The sequence below is a fragment of the Cetorhinus maximus genome, chromosome 11 (assembly GCF_964194155.1).
Source record: "Cetorhinus maximus chromosome 11, sCetMax3.hap1.1, whole genome shotgun sequence".
NCBI classification, from domain to species: Eukaryota; Metazoa; Chordata; class Chondrichthyes; order Lamniformes; family Cetorhinidae; genus Cetorhinus; species Cetorhinus maximus.
The window spans coordinates 31,308,676-31,325,795 of record NC_135889.1 but is presented as its reverse complement, the minus strand read 5'-3'; the positions used below and the strand labels follow the sequence as shown (position 1 = coordinate 31,325,795).

Genomic DNA, 17,120 nt, shown 5'->3' with positions numbered 1-17,120 from the left:
CTTGCAGGTGGAATTCTGCAAAAGCAGAAAACTAGGGCAACAATACATTTCAGAATAACAAATAGCACAGATAAGAAAGAGAAGTTAGTATCCTTTTAATTTGAGCAGTGAGCATTGAACAATTGCAAAATTCACAAATTTTGAGCAAAAGTTGAAGTAGAATATTTTCACCACAAGTAGTCAAGCATGGATTATTCAAAGCCCATGAGCTAGATAACAATTGTCGAGTTAGGGAGTTGAGGGTTATACAGATATTAGAAGATCTGCTTACTTACATGGTAGTTACATCAAAAGTACTGAGATCTCAAATAAGGGCTAAGGCCTCCCATGATCAAAAGCAGGCATCTGGAAGGTACATTCCACCTGCCACTTTCCCATTATCCATCTATTGATAAAACCCTGGCATCCTCCTTTTGATAGATTGGCTGTTGTAGAGTTGCGTGATTCTGGATGCCTGTGATGAGTCATCTTCTTGTCAGCTTCTTTATCTTGATGTCTTCTAGCTTCATCCTAACTTATTTAACATGAATGAAAAATTATCTCTCTGAATTGTAAACTGTTGATGTACTGGGTTCAGAAATGTAAGATATTAACTAATTGCAATTAACTAATTCACAGATTTTTACTTCTGTTCAATTAAGCATGAACATCACCTCATCATTATTCCACATGGTGTGTAATATTGCTCATGCCCATAACTTTTACTTACATAAAATAACATCAGAGGTCATATGTGTATGACAAGCAACAGTGTACAAAGGAATTTATCCAAACATTCTCCAATGCATAAAAAGAAAAAAAATGGCATGCCCTATCATTTGCAAATTATTCAACATACATAGTCCATAAAAAAAATCATCACACATGAGCAAAAACCGTTTGTTCTTTCTAGGCTGTTCTAATTTCGTCTGTCCCTACACACATATTGAACACAGAGGACTGAATTTTCACTCCCAAGGTGGGAAATTTCCTGGCTCAGTACATGCGCCGTAGGAAAAGGTGCCAAGTCACCGTATGGAATAACTTTTGTTAAGCACGTTGAATGTTATCACTCCAACCTACTCTTCGACTCTTAATCCTGGCAATAATTTGCCATCTCTGTCAAAGTGGAGTTTGGCTTTCTGTCAAATCAGCCTGATCTTGTCACTCACTCCTGTTACTACTTCTGGCTTCAGTAGTTTTCTATTGTTTGAAGCATAGTCTGGGTACAACGTGACATTAGGTACTGGACTGGAATATTTTCCATGCCTCCAGTAGGTGCGTCTCTTCACTTGATGAGTGCTAGCACATCTGTGCTTAATCTATTGATTTTTTGATGATCCCATTGGCAATTTTCACCACTGCCTCAGCCTTTCCATTTGACTGGGGATAGTGTGGAGATGATGTGTAGTGTTGAATTTCCTAATCATTCATGAAGCGCCTGAATTCTTCACTCATGAATTGAGGGCCATTGTTCCTCATCACAATGTTGGGAGCGCCATGACAACTGAAGTGTGCTTTCAGGTGTTCGATGATCTCACTGGTAGTCATTGACTCCAGCTGGTCTAACTCCCAGTAGTCTGAATAGTAGTTGACCGACGAGATTATTTTTTATTCATTCATGGGATGTGGACATCGCTAGCTTGGCCAATGTTTATTGCCCATCCCTAATTGCCCTTGAGAAGTTGGTGGTGTTACAACCGATCCCTGGGTGAGGTTCCCCCAAATTGTTATGCTCCCGGGTGAGGGGAAATTAATTGGCTCTCTTTCTTTATTCAACCCCTTCAGTTGGTCGCAAAATGGTTAATTTAAAAAGGATCCCTTCCCTCTTGGATACCTTTTCCCAGCCTACATGCATTTATGTATTAAAAGGAGCCAATTTGATCAGGTTTTCTTGAGTCAAAGAAAAATGAGTTTATTAGTTGCTAAAACGCGAGAAAAGAAAAAAATGCAACACACATACACACAGGTTAGAAATGAGAAGTGAGTCCAGAAATACATGTTATAAAACGTATACAAATCAGTCTGGCTGATCTGTGAGGAGTAGATGATGAAACATTGTGGCCATTAAGTTGGGTGATTCCGGTAGAGCTAACTTTGGACAGTTGAGTAGTTGGTTTGGAGATTCTTGGTTCAGCAGGTTAGCTGAAAGGAGTTGACCTGTTTCATTTTCAACTGTCGCTTTGCTGACTTGTGACTTGCTCCCAGCACTCAGAGAGAATTTTTTTTACCTGCAAGCGCAGGGATGCCTAATTGATGTTCTTCAGCTGTGACCGCCATAGTACACACTCGCACACTAGGCCTGGAACACCAAAACTAGCACACACGACTAGGGTTGCAGTTGGCTTTTTAATCCCTTTTCTTGTGTGTTCCTGAAAGGGAATAAATTTTTCACCCAGATCTTCTTTCTTTTCAACTCACACCATATCCACAGACTGGAATAAAACTCACAGGAGGTGTTTTCTGCTAAAGAGGTAATCAGTCTTAATTATCTCCGCAACCACAGGACATTACAGTTCAGTTTTTGCATTGCATCTTTTCCCTTGTAGTGTCTCTGTCTGAAGTAGGCCATGTCACACCTTTTAAGTGCAACATTCCATTTTATGGACTAGTTGGTCAAATGTAACCCACATAGGAATTTTCCAGCAAGTGGTTACTTTACAGTCTTGGCCAGCTTTTGCTTGTATATCCTTTTTTTAAAAACACATGACTTACCTAAAAGTTCAATATGTCTGTAAGTAGCCTGGGGCTATGATCTGTGGTCATGACAATAGTGAGGTGCCTTCTTGAGTTGCTGCAGCAGTCCATGAGGTGTGGGTACACTCACAGTCTTGTTAGAGAGGGAGTTCCAGGATTTTAATCCAGCAACAGTGAAGGAACAACTAAAGGAACAATGACAGTGAAGGAACGGCCAATTACTGCTCCATCAACCTACTCTCAATCATCTGTAAAATGATGGAGGGGGTCATCAACAGTGCTATCAAGCAGCACTTGCTTAGCAATAACCTGCTCACTGGTGTTCAGTTTGGGTTCCGCCAGGGTCACTTGGCTCCTGACCTCATTACAGCCTTGGTTCAAACATGGACAGAAGTGCTGAACTCCAGAGGTAAGGTGAGAGTGACTGTCATGACTTAAAGGCAGCATTTGATCATGTGGCTTCAAGGAGCCCTAGCAATACTGGAGTCAATGGGAATCAGGAGGAAAACTCTGCTCTAGTTGGTGTCATACCTAGCACAAAGTAAGATGGCTATGGTTGTTGGAGGCCAATCATCTCAGTTCCAGGATATCACTGCAGGAGTTCCTCAGGATAGTGTCCTTGGCCCAATCATCTTCAGCTGCTTCATCAATGACCTTCCTTCTATCATAAGGTCAGAAGTGGGGATGTTCACTGATGATTGCACAATGTTCAGCACCATTCGCACCTCCTCAGATACTGAAGCAGTCCATGTCCAAATGCAGCATGATCTGGACAATATCCAGGCTTGGGCTGGCAAGTGGCCAGTAACATTCGTGCCACACAAGTACCAGGCAATAACCGTCTCCAACAAGAGAGAATTTAACCATCGCCCTTTGGCATTCAATGGCATTACCATCGCTGAACACCCCCACTATCAACATCCTGGTGGTTACCATTGACCAGAAACTGAACTGGACTAGCCATATAAATACTGTAGCTACAAGAGCAGGTTAGAGACTAGGAATCCTGCAGTGAGTAACTCACCTCCTGACTCCCCAAATCCTGTCACCATCTACAAAGCACAAGTCAGGAGTGTGATGAAATACTCTCCCCTTGCCTGGATGAGTGTATCTCCCACAACACTCAAGAAACTTGACACCTTCCAGGACAAAGCAGCCTGCTTGATTGGCACCCATCCACAAACATTCACTCCCTCCACCACTGACAGTAACAATCCGGTGATCTAGCTCTGAAGAAGAGTCATACAGACTTGAAAGTTAACTCTGTTTCACTCTCCATAGATGCTGCCAAGCCTGCTGAGTTTTTCCAGCATTTTCTGTTTTTATTTCAGATTTCCAGCATTCTCAGTATTTTGCTTTTATTCCAGTGGTTAAGTTGAATTGTGAATGAAGGAAAACAAAGAAAAAGATTACGATAATAGAAATTGCTATTGTGGATATGTATGTGTATTTAAAAGAAAACAGAGACAAATGAAAGTTGTACACTGGAAATATTGTATTGTAACCTTTTCATTAAGGAGGGAGGAGTGGAATAGCATCATCTCGTAGCTATTTGGGTATTCACTTATACAAGAAAAAACAGACAAAACCAATTTCACTTTTAACCATCCTCCATGTTGTACACAGCAGTGATTTTATCTGTAAAGATATGACATATTCATTTTTTGGATGTGAGCATCACTGCCAAGGCCAACATTTATTGTCCACCCCTAATTGTCCCCAGGAAATTGATGGTGAATTGCCTTCTTGAACCTCTACAGTCCATGAGGTGTAGCTATGCCCACAGTGCTGTTAGGGAGAGAGTTTCTGGATTTTTACCCAGCCATAGTGAAGAAACAGGAATATAATTCCAAGTTAGGATGGTATGTGGCTTGGAGGGGAACTTGCAGGTGGTGGTGCTCCCATGAGTCTGCTGCCCTTGCTCTTCTAGGTAGTAGAGGTCAGAGGCTTGGAAGGAGCTGTCGAAGGAGTCTTGGCAAGTTGCTGCAGTGCACCTTGTATATGATACACGCTGCTGAAACTGTGTACCAGTGGTAGAGGGAGTGAACATTTAAGATGGGTAGGGTGGCTATCAAGCAGGCTGCTTTATCCTGGAGCTTCTTGAGTGTTGTTGGAGCTGCACTCATCCAGACAAGTGGAGAGTATTTCATCACACTCCTGAGTTGTGCTTTGTAGATGGTGGACAGGTTTTGGGGAGCCTGGAGGTGAGTTACTCACCACAGAATTTCCAGCCACTTACCTGCTTTTGTATTTATATGGCTGGTCCAGTTCAGTTTTCGGTCAATAGTGACCTCCACTTTAAGAATCTGCATAAAGGGGACTTGAACTCTCAACTGTTAGAAGCATTTGCTTGATACAGTTTAAACATTGTGATGTGCTAAAACAGACTGAATAATGACAAAATGTGCCAGCATAGAGGGAAAATATTACTCACACTGTTTGTAGTAAGTTAGTTGTTAAAATGTGCAGAATTTTATAAGTTGTTACATTTTGAACAGTGTTTTTGAAAACTCATCACTAGGATGATGACTTTTCATCTGACAGTAAACCTATGTACTTTAAGTGTTAAAGGTTGAAGAGGAGCCCAGGTTGTTTTGCTGTGAAGAAGGTGCAAAGTATTCACACTTTTAGACAATGACAGAAGCATTTGTGCTGACATTGGATAGACTGCTCATCTCCAAAGTCCCATCAAGGTGTTCAGAATGTCAGAACTGTTTTGTAAACAGTTATGCTTTAGCTGTCTATTTAGTTTTAAAATGCAATGGAGTTGGGAGTCTAAAGGTTAGCTAATTAGCATTTCTACCTCGATACAAGGCCCATGAGATTCACAATGCCATGGAAATGGACTTTGAGAGGGGAAGGGTCATTTGTAGAATCGGCTTGCAGGCCTTCAAAGGATATCCCTGAAACTCACAGCCAAGTCAGTCCACCAGGATGAGAAAGAGAGAGAGAGAGAAACGATAGAGAGAGCAGCTAGATGCAACCAGTCCCTATAGTTCATCGCACAGGAATGCGGATGGGAACTCACACTCAGACTGAAAAGACCAAATTCATGAGCACTTACAATGAGGCTCAAAGATTCACCTAACTTGAGCTAGAGAGAGAATCTCCAGGAAAAACCCTCACTTTGGAAAAAAAACTCCTGGGGTTAAAAATTACCAGGCTCAAAAAGGAAAAGAATGGAAGTAAACCCTTGAGAGCTAAGAATCACTTTGGACTGGTTTAGGGAGAGTTGAATGTCTACTTAAAAGACTGGAATGAGGTATAACTGTAGCATGGGGTTTTTGGTTGTGGTAAAAGTTAAAGGGGAAGTTCTGTTCTGTAGTTTAAAGTATATGTTTCCTGCTGAAATAGTGTTTAGGTAATGTTGCTTGTTTGTTATCATAAAAGACTTAACACGTGAAGTCTTTTCATGTCATCCTTTCAGTTATTCACCGGAAGTTCAATTTTTTTTAAAATTATCAGTCTCTAAGGAGATCATAACAATGTACTTGATAATCCAGTTCAATCCAATCATAAATTATAGTAGGCCAAGTAGTTTTGTTGTTGTGGCATTGCTCAGATGTTGACTTTGGGATATCTTAAGCCGAATTGCACAGCCAGCTAATCATGTTACGTTCAGTAATTGTTGAAATGAGCAAGATTTGTTGTGGGTTGTCATGCCATGCCCAATCATCTACCCCAAATATGGGAGCTGGTCCACTATTGGTGACTGAAGGAGCAGTGAAGCTGAACATTCCATGATATAAAGAACTACTTACAAAATTGAAAGTGAGTTTTATGACATAGTTGTGGCACTTTCTTATTGTCAAGAGAATTATGTAATCACTGTCCTTATGTAAACAACTATTCCACCAAATGTTCGTCAAGCCAAATTACAACATAAAATATTATCTTTTAGGTTAATTACCTCAATGTAATTATTTTTCTACATCGGGGCTCCCCAAGATGTGGATTGCGACCCCCAGTGGGGCTGCAAGATGAGATTTTGGGTTCACAAGCTTTGAGGCAACAATGGCTGCCATGGAGCTTGGACTGAATGCTAACAGCTGTGAGGCCCCTTTAAAGCCTCGCATTTTTTCTATTGATGGGCACGGCCTAATGGACAGACCTTTGAGGCCAGATTGCCGGTGCAAAAAAGCCTATGGAAAGGTGGGTGTTTCTTTTCTTTAAAAAGCTGCAGTTTAAACAATTTCCACTGCACTAAACACTTCCATCACCAACACACCCCACCCACCAGCACTCAGGAGCTAAACCCCAGCCCCCGCCACTCCTGCTCAGGAGATAACGACCCACCACTCCCCCAACCCCAGCTGCTGAAGCTAACACCTCACCAGGATCACACAAAGACTGAGGCATTAAAATGGGGGGTCACACTGGGGAAAAAAATTGGAAAATACTGTTCTAACTAATTCTATCAGAATCAGAAAAAAATGAATAAAGATGATAATGCAGTGAAACATATTTTATTCTGCTCAGTAATGTTTCAATAAAACAATATTCAGCATTTCAGCAGTAATTTAGAAATCTCTCATTCGCCTGAAGGATCCAATAGTTGAACAAGAGGCGCCCCAGTCACTGAATCTCCTGTATTCACCGGGTCTCATGAAGTACTGTCGGCCTTTGTAGTTGGGATGTTCATAGAAGATCCAGTAACCGTCCGTCACTTGGCAGGAGTGAATGTCACGGTAACGGAAACGATCATAGACAGATGGACAGTCATCCATGAATTCCATCATCTGTCCTCCAAAGTCAGGCCTCTCGTAAATCTTCATTTTGTAAGAATCACCCCTGTACTGTAATAGAAATAACAATGGTATGGCTGTTAATGTAGCTGCAGCATACTTCGGAAAACAGGCTGCTGAAAGCAGCACAATGTTAGAATAAGATGAAGCAATAGATTAAGTTATTAATCATTAAAGTAAGTCATAAGCTAACTATTAAAATATTTGGAACTTTTGATCCAGTTAGGATATTGCAGCTCCTTTTTTTTTGTTCATTCACAGGATGTGGGCATTGCTAGCAAGGCCTACATTTATTGCCCATCACTAATTGCCACTGGGAAGGTGGTGGTGAGCAATCTACTTGAATGCAACAGAGTATCTTGCTGGGACGTTTCAGAGGAGCAGTTAAAAGTCAACTACATTGTGCAGGTGTGGAGTCAGACCCAGGCCAGGCATTCCTTAAAGGACATTAGTGAACTAGATGTATTTTTACAACAAGCCGGTAGTTTCTTGGTCATCATTACTGCTTTCATCTTTTTATTCCAAATTTGTTTGATTGGTTTTAAATTTGCCAGTTGCCAAGGTAAGTTTTGAACTCATGCCTCTGGATCATTTACCTCATATCTCAGATCACTAGTCCAGTAACATAACCACTCTGCTACCGTACCAGCATTGACCATATTCCTTTCTGCTGTTGGGTTTGTTGATCCGCAATGTAACATTTACAGTGAATTTGGGAGCTGATTCTAGACAGTTTTCAGGAGCTGTGTTTTCATAACTGGGAGATTTTTTAGGCAAGATTTCAGTGAATGCTCTCAGTAAAATGGCACTGGTGTTGTATTTTAAATCTTTCTTTTCCTCATTGGCATTAAAGGAGCAAAACAGCAGTACTTAACAAAAGGGATCATTCAGAGATTTCTATGCTTTTTCTATTTGTGTGCAGTTAAAGTAATTATTGCGGATCCTTGGGGGCCAGATATAAGGCTTAAATCAGAATCCCTCCTATCTTCATACCTCAAGTCACTAACAAGATCATGAATTTCCAAGTTAGGACTATCTACAGGGAGCAACAGCAGTAGGAATGATCCTTTGGAAACCTCTTGGCTTGCAAAACTCAAACAAGTTTAACCAGAGAGTAAGAAATGTAAGCACAAAAAGAACAGTTGTTCGGGCACTCGTCACACAAGTAGCCCATAGGCCACAGGTAGGACACTCTGGATTAAGCAGATGACCTGCAGAAAAAATTTTGCTCCACTACATCATTCTCCCTTGTGACTGGGACAGAGATAAATAAACCAGAACAATTACAATTAGACATTTTCTATGACTAATAAGCCTGCAACTAGACTCTGCCATATTAATCAAGATTTCAAGACTTTGGCCAGAACTTTCCGGTGCCACCCACCACCAGGATCTTCTGGTCCCGCCAAAAGTCAGTGGACTTTAGGCTGGCCCACTGAATCCCCTGCGGCGGGTTCCGCCACTGCAGGGCTGGAAAATCCCGCCTTTGCCTTACAATCACTGTTCAGAGTATTATACTATCCTCTATCCCTGCACCTTAGACACAATTGTGTGATTCAGCAATAATATAAAGCTAGCTTTTAGTTTAAAATGTAAATTCACCTTCAGGAGCATAAATTGTCACTGGGCTGTTAAGTAAAAGATCAAAAGATTTTCATTGAAAATAATGAAGGAATTAGAATGGAAGTGTTTAAAGACAGCTGGCAACGAAAGCCTACTGATGTCCCAACAAGATAAATCATAGAAGAAAATGTTTTCCATCTGGCAACTTACGTGTGGGTAGGTGCGACAAGACCTGATGTTGTCATTGAATCCCATCCAGCGCTGGTAGTCAGGATATTCTCCCCTGCCCAGAACATACTGGTATCCCATGTAATTGGGTCTCTCATACATCACCCACCAGTCACTCTCAACACGGATGGAGTTACAGCGGCTGAAGTAAGGGGACAGGTCAGCACAGTCAGTACTGCACTCATAGTGCCGTCCCTGGAAGTTCTTGTCCTCGTAGAAGATGATCTGAGGGAATAACATATAAATTAACCAATAGTTTGAACAGTTTTGACTTATTATAAAATAGTTAACAGAATATGCAAAATACAATGGGCAGCCCAACCTTTCCCATTTTGACTTCACAGTTGGATTCGACTGTCTGTTATTGCTTCATACAGCGTGGTATTTATACGCTATACTGAAAGGCCACGGTAGAGAATGCTTTTGTTATTTTAATGAGAGAACTGTATTTCAGCAAAAAAGGAACAAAGGCATGTCATATACATTGCAGAGAAACACCAGCATTCAAACTGACAAATGTGCCATTCATTCTTTTCATTTTGCCTTCATTCACTTTTATTGTTCTGTGACAAAAAGAAAATGAGAGGATGAGAATCCACAGAGCTTTTAAGAGCTGGTGTCATCCAAAGCTCACATGTTTCATTTCCAACTTTGCTGAGTCAAATGAAAATGTTTTAATGTTTCTCTTACACGTACAATATATATAATCACAACATTTCTGATGCAAAACTGCTGTGTTTCTGATACTTTTTTAATCATAGGTTTGCCTACTAGATATAACTTTCAAAAACTAGTTTGATTTTTCATTATAAACTATATTAATACCACGCAGTTGGTTAAGAAGCGATTGCTGATGCATTATTTTTTTGTTAATATTATTTTTATCATCTTATTCTACTGTTGCTGTGAGTGTTGTATTCAATTTTTTTCTAAATCAGAAATTGCTTAATTACAGAAAACAATATTTAACTCATCATCTGAAAAAATTGATCAAAATATTCAACTTTTCAAAGAATAACCCAGCTTCTCAAATTCTTGTCATTATTCATTTTAACAACAAAAATAATTATTTTAAAGTGTATCGACATTTAATGAATTTTAGTTAGTTCGATACAGTTCTAAATACATATATATAGGGCAGAATTGCCATCGTTGGGCGGGCGCGGCGGGCAGGCCCTGGAGCGGTCACGAAGCTGACCACCGCCTGCAATCAGGCCCCAACATGGATTTCACGCTGGCTGACCAATTAACGGCCAGCCAACATGAAACGCGTGCTGCAGTGCTCAGCTCTGCAGAGGTGGGGGCGGGAGGAGCATGAGCGCGGAGATGTGCGCATGAGCGGGGGTGCACGCAGTAAATTCTCCCTGATGCACAGAGCTGCCTCAGGGAGCTGAAGAGTTTTGAAAATAAAAAATAAAGAATTTTAAAATGTTAATAATATGTCCCCCCATGTGAATCTGTCACATGAGCAGGGACATGTTAGAAATTAGTCTTTTTAATCACTAAGCGAAACTTCATCCTGCTTGTGGATGAGTTTTTGTAAAAAAGACGCAAAGGCCACTTGGCCTTTTTTTAAATTCATTCATGGGATGTGGGCTTCTCTGGCTGAGCCAGCATTTATTGCCCATCCCTAGTTGCCCTTGAGAAGGTGGTGGTGAGCTGCCTTCTTGAACTGCTGCAGTCCATGTGGTGTAGGTAGATCCACAGAGCTGTTAGGGAGGGAGTTCCACGATTTTGACCCAGCGACAGTGAAGGAACGGAGATATAGTTCCAAGTCAGGATGGTGAATGACTTGGAGGGGAACTTCCAGGTGCTGGTATTCCCATCTATCTGCTACCCTTGTCCTTCTAGATGGTAGTGGTGGTGGGTTTGGAAGGTGCTGTCGAAGGACCCTTGGTGAGTTCCTGCAGTACTCTTGTAGATGGTACACACTGCTGCTACTGTGCGTTGGTGGTGGAGGGAGTGAATGTTTGGATGTGGTGCCAATCAAGTGAACTGATTTGTCCTGGATAGTGTCAAGCTCCTTCAGTGGTGTAGGAGCTGCACTCATCCAGGCAAGTGGGGTGTATTCCATCACACTCCTGACGTGTGCGTTGCAGATGGTGGACAGGCTTTGGGGGGTCAGGAAATGGGCTACTCATCGCACAATTTCTAGCCTCTGACCTACTTTTGTAGCCAAAGTATTTATATGGCTAGTCCAGTCCAGTTGCGCGGGAGTCAGCAGCGCACCCGCCAACAATTAACAGGTCTATTAAAGTAATAATTAAATGAAATTTTTCACTGCCCATCCAAACTTACGGTTGGCGGGCAGGTGAAAAGGGCAAGCAGCCTTTGAATATTTTAGGAAACCTCATCCACAGGTGGGTTGAGGCTCCCAACAGAAAATAAAATTTAAATAAAAATTTTTAAATTTCATTCATAACAGGCCCTTGCTCATGTGAGAGAGTCACATTGGGGGACATGTTTTTAACATTGCTCATGTTTTTAATTTTTGAATTTATAAATCTTCAGCTCCCTGAGGCTTGTGTGCTAGTTGCGGCTTCATTGTCCGCTCTCAGCTTGGAATGGTCTACTACTTTACCTTCAATCCAAGCTAGATGGCTCAGCACTGCCACCTGCTGTTACAGTTTGGGTAATGATTTGGCTTTTCAAAAAGATCTATGTTTAAGCCTTCCAGCTGCTTCTCATCCTCATCTTAATTCTGCACTAAACTCTTTGGCTCGTGCACTCCATTGCACTGACATGGTCTGCCACCATCGTGTTATTTGCTTGGGTAATGCCTTTTACTGTTCACTACATTCTTGGGGTTGTTCTAAATCTCTTTTTAAGCTCCACATGCTCCACAACTTGAAGATTAAAATACTTGCCAAAGGCTTATACCTCATTAAGCTGGCTGAGGATTCATCAATGTCTTACATTAGAATTATTTCATCAGCAATTTTGCCAAAAGAAGTATAAAAACATATTAACTTGGCCTCCCTCTGATTTCCTACCGAATCGTGATGCGCTCCTGTAATTTAAACATTTTCTGCTCCGTGACGCCCAATTTTGTATCTGCTTTGTCCCTTGCATGTGCTCATATTGGTCTGCTGATTTTAATTTACAATCCATGGCCATTTTCTATGAGGGGACTACTGCTTTAATTTTTTTGTCCTCTCTTCCAAGATGGTGACGCTGTCACTGTCCTTTGGTTTCTTTTTCCCACATCTGTCGGACCTTGGCTTGCTCCAGCAATAATTACAGGCCTGGTTCTTTAAAGTAATTGATTCTTCAAGAAATCTGCAAATAAGCCGTCTGGGCTAGATCCTTGTTTTTTCAAAGCTCAAAAACCCGATAGGTGGTTTTAGGCCCTGGCTACTGTTAGAAAAGCTTTTTTTTTTCAATGGAGCTCAGCCACCATATGGTTTGACACCGTCTCCGAACCCGGGCTGGCCGGAGTAATTAAAGAAATCAGATTACTCTGCCTGATTCATGCCCTGAGACTTTTAAAGGTTTGGGTTTTAAATAATTTTGCCCACCCTTTCTGATTTGGCTAGGTTCTCTGGCTGAGCATTGGATCAGATAAAAGTAAAGTACTGCAGATGCTGAAAATATGAAACAAAAAACAGAAAATACTAGAAAAACTCAGCAGGTCTAGCAGCATCTGTGGAGAGAGAAACAGAGTTAACGGCCGGGATTTTCCGTGACCACCAGTATCGGGCATGTTCGGTGGCATGAGTGGACAATATTTTTGAGTCCATATGACTCTGCTTCAGAGCTAAAGAGAAGTAGAAATGTGATAGAATTTATACGTTTAAGGGGGGGGTGGAGCAGGTGAAGCTGGATAGAAGGTCAGCGATAGGTGGGGGCTAAGGAGAGATTTACAAAGATGTCATGGACACAAGACAAAGGGAGTGTTAATGGTAGTGGTGATGACTAAAGAAGGTGCTGATAGTGGAATAAAGGTAAGATAGCAGAATGTGTTAATGGCAAAACAAGGGTCAGCGCTCTGTGAAAGAACAACATAGAAAAAAGTGACAAATGGCCCTGTTGGTGGTGTTGGGGAGGTGGTTGGGGAAAAATGATTAAAATGAATGAATAAATGAATATAAATAAATAAATACAAATTTGAAAAAGAGGTAAAGATAGAGGAAGAGCTCATGGTCTGAAGTTGTTGAACTCAATGTTAAGTCCGGAAGGCTATAAAGTGCCTAATCAGAAGATGAGATGCTGTCCCTCCAGTTTTCATTGGGCCTCACTGGAACATTGGAGCAGGCCAAGGATGGACATGTGAGCATGAGAGGCAGGATGGTGTGTTGAAATGGCAAGCGATAGGAAGTTCTGGGTAATGCTTGCGGGCTGAACAAAGGTGTTCCACAAAGCGGTCACCCAGTTTGCGTTTGGTCTCCCCAGTGTAGAGGAGGCTGCATTGGGAGCAGTGAATGCAGTAAACTGAATTGAAGGAGTTGAAAGTAAGAGCTGCTTCACCTGAAAGGGGTGTTTGGGCTCTAGGACGGTGAAGGGGGAGGAGGTAAAGGGCAGTGCTTGCACCTTCTGCGATTGCTTGGGAAGATGCCATGGGAAGGGGATGAGGTGTTGGGGGTGATGGAGGAATGGATCAGAGTGTCCTGGAGGGAACGGTCCCTAAGGAAGGCTGACGGGGGGCGGTGTGAGGTGAAGATGTGTTTGGTGGTGGCATCATGCTGGAGTTGACGGAAATGGCAGAGGATGATCCTTTGAATGCAGCTGGTGGGGTGAAAAGTGAGGACAAGGGGGACTCAATCATGGTTCTGGGAGGGAGGGGAAGGGGTGAGGACAGAGGTGCAGGAGCTGGGTCAGACACAGCTGGAGGCCCTGTCAGCCAATGGGGGGAAACCTCGGTTAAAGAAGGAGGAAGACATGCCAGAAGCACCGTTCTGGAAGGTGGAATCATCAGAACAGATGTGACGGAGGTGATGGAGCTGAAAGAATGGAATGGAGTCCTTACAGGAAGCAGGGTGTGAGGAGCTGTAGTCGAGGTAGCTGTGGGAGTCAGTGGGCTAATAATGAATATTGGTGGACAGTCTATCACCTGAAATGGAGACAGAGAGGTCAAGGAAGGGAAGGGAAGTGTCGGAGATGGACCACGTGAAGGCGATAGAAGGGTGGAAATTAGAAGCAAAATCGATACATTTTTCCAGGTCCAGACGAGAGCATGAAACATCACCGAAACAGTCATCGATGTACCGAATTGTAGGAGGGGGCCTGAGTAGGACTGGAACAAGGAATGTTCCACATACTCCACAAAAAGACAGGCATATCTGGGGCCCATGCGGGTACCCATAGCCACATCTTTTATTTGGAGGAAGTGAGACAAGTAGAAGATGCATTTGCTCAGGTTTGGCTGTTCATCTGCACAATGGGTTCTTCTTCTGCCTTTCAGCCTATTTTTCTCCTTGCAATTTTGCTCAGCCTTTTGTGATCTGACTAGGTCCTTTAACTCTGTGTTCAATCGCGTCTGGGGATGGAGCTTCTTTTTAGGTGATCTCCAGCTTTGTCTTCGGATCAGGCGCACTTCAGTCAGGTCAGGGCTTCAGTTTCTTTGGTTTATCATGCCTTGAGATCTAGGGTCCTACTCCAACTTCTTTGGTTCTGGGATCATGCATGAGCTGCCATCATGCTGTAAGGGTTTTTCTGTGTCTCACAAAGAGGTCTGGAGGTTTCTGTGCTTGCCCATTAAGCGTTTTTGATAATACATAACTATATATATCTTGTAAGTATCTCCATTCTGGCTTCTGCTAGACTCTGCTACTGAGTGCACTATCATGTGACTCTACATCACACTGTAAATGCCACCATTTTCCCAGTCCCACATTAACCCTTGCTATGCCAAACACCCTTATACTATACAATATGCTGGGACATATTAAGGACATCTTTTAGAAAAAGGTCATGCTTGCAGATCTGATTGTAGTTTTTGAAGAAGCCAAAAAGATAGTGGATGAGGGAAGCCCATTACACATTGGGCTGGATTGTACATTTTTCAATGGGGTGAGGGAGGCAGAATGGAGGGTGAGTGGCGAGCTCGCTTCCTCCCCCACCATCTCAGATTGTCGAATCAAGCATCAGACGGCCAATTAGTGGTCGTCCAGCATCAAGATGGCCAATTAGAGGTGCAAAGGGTGGGTGGGTGGGGGGGGGTGCGTCATGCCCAATCGGGTGTCTAAGCCATGATGCCAAGTGGCAGAGGGGTTTTGCTGTGAATGGAAACTTGGTCATGGTTACAAATTTAAAGGCCCACTGCTCTCTGAATTTTTCTTTATTTTTTATTGAAGGCTCAAAAAAGTCGAAAAAATGAACTCGTCAACCATACAGACAGTGCCACCTTCACCAGCAGAATCTGCTGCTACATGCAGCCGTGGCAGGCCTTTTCTTCAGACCTTGTGCCACCTCATTATACCTGTCCTAAAGTACTGCCAATTTTTTTTTTACTGCCCGCACTCGAAAATACAGCTGGCAATGAAAAATTCCCTACAATTGGCTTTTTAACCAGGTCAATAACTTTTTAATTGGAGATTTAAAAATGGCGGATGGGTTTCTGACTTATGCACACACTCACCTTGTGCGTTATTTGGAGACTGGCATGATGACATCGTCATGCCACATTTTATGTTCATGCAGGGTAGCCCGCCCAATTTATGGCCCAATAAATCCAGCCCATTGTCTACAGTGTCCACAGGGAGTTCCAGAAAGCTTTTGGGAAAGGACTGTAAAAGAGGCTTCTCTACAATATCGAAGCCTTTAGTATTTGTGGTAACATATTGAGTTAGATTGGGAAGTGGCTGGAAGGAGGTAGGCAAAAAACCGTTATTAATGGAGTTGATCTGTTTGGAGACTGATCATCAGTGGTATTCCGCAAGGATCAATGGTGGGGCAGTTGCTCTTTACTATAGTTGTTAATGATCTAGATGTAAGCATCAGGAACAGGATCTTCAAGTTTGCAGATGATACTAAGATCTGTGTGAATGTTAGGACATTTGACATTGCTCTTTTTTTATTCGTTCATGGGATGTGGGTGTCACTGGCTAAGCCAGCATTTATTGCCCATCCCTAATTGCCCCTAATTGCCCTTGTTCAGAGGGCATTTTAAGACCCAACCACATTGCTGTGGATCTGGAGTCACATGTAGGCCAGACCAGGTAAGGACAGCAGATTTCTCTCCCTAAAGGACATTAGTGAACCCATTGGTTTTTACAACAATCAACAATGGATTTATGGTCATCATTAGACTTTTAATTCAAGATTTTTATTGAATTCAAATTCCACAATCTGCCATGGTGGGATTTGAACCCAGGTCCCCAGAGTATTCTGGGAGTCAGGTGGTCAGTGGGTGGCTGCAGGTTGTCAAGGGTGTCGGGGGGGGTGGGGGGAGAGTGGTCAGTCAGTCAGGAGGGTGGGGGGTCAGGTGATCAGGGTGGGGGAATAGTCAGGGCTGAAGGGGTATCGGGTGCTCAGGGCAAGCTGGGGGTGTAGTTGGGTGGTCAGGAGTGTCGTTAGGGGGTGTGGGATGGTTCGTTTCTCAGGGCGAGGTGGGTGGGTGGTAGAAGGAGGTGTAGCCGAGGAGGTCCAGTGGGGGATCGGTGGGTGGGCAGTACCATATTACCCAGGAGGTACAAGTGGTTTTGATCCTTCTAACGTTTCCTGGATGTTGAAAAGGTTTGTTCAGTTGGCCTCATGAAGAGGTTCAGACTTGTAAGGATGAACATTAAGGGCAGAATCTTCTGTTTGGTGAGTGGGGGCAGGGCCCGCTCGCCGATGAGTAAAATTACACGGGGTGATGTCGGGCGTGTGTCCCGATGTCACCCTGCGTCATTTAGATTTTCAGGTCGGCGGGCGCGCACCTGAGTCGGCTGCGTGCCCACCGACCTGTCAAAGGCCTATTAAGGCCAT

At 42.8% G+C, this 17,120-nt stretch overlaps 2 protein-coding genes across 3 annotated transcripts in view; both read right to left on the bottom strand.

Annotated features, from left to right (window-relative positions):
- The window catches only part of LOC144686474 (gamma-crystallin S-1-like), a 71,521-nt gene that overhangs the window by 38,883 nt on the left and 15,518 nt on the right, over positions 1-17,120 (bottom strand). The gene's annotated exons all lie outside the window — the stretch shown is intronic.
- Positions 7,127-9,640, bottom strand: LOC144686476 (gamma-crystallin S-1-like). 2 transcript variants are annotated; one of them, XM_078551740.1, is made up of 3 exons: positions 9,535-9,640; positions 9,195-9,437; positions 7,127-7,472 (listed from the first exon to the last, which is right to left on the bottom strand). In XM_078551740.1, exons 1-3 carry the CDS (start codon positions 9,541-9,543, stop codon positions 7,197-7,199), a joined length of 528 nt encoding a protein of 175 aa, XP_078407866.1. In that variant the 5' UTR covers positions 9,544-9,640; the 3' UTR covers positions 7,127-7,196. The 2 variants fall into 2 exon arrangements, with proteins under 2 accessions (XP_078407866.1, XP_078407865.1); XM_078551739.1 differs by lacking the exon at positions 9,535-9,640 and having other exon boundaries at positions 9,195-9,452.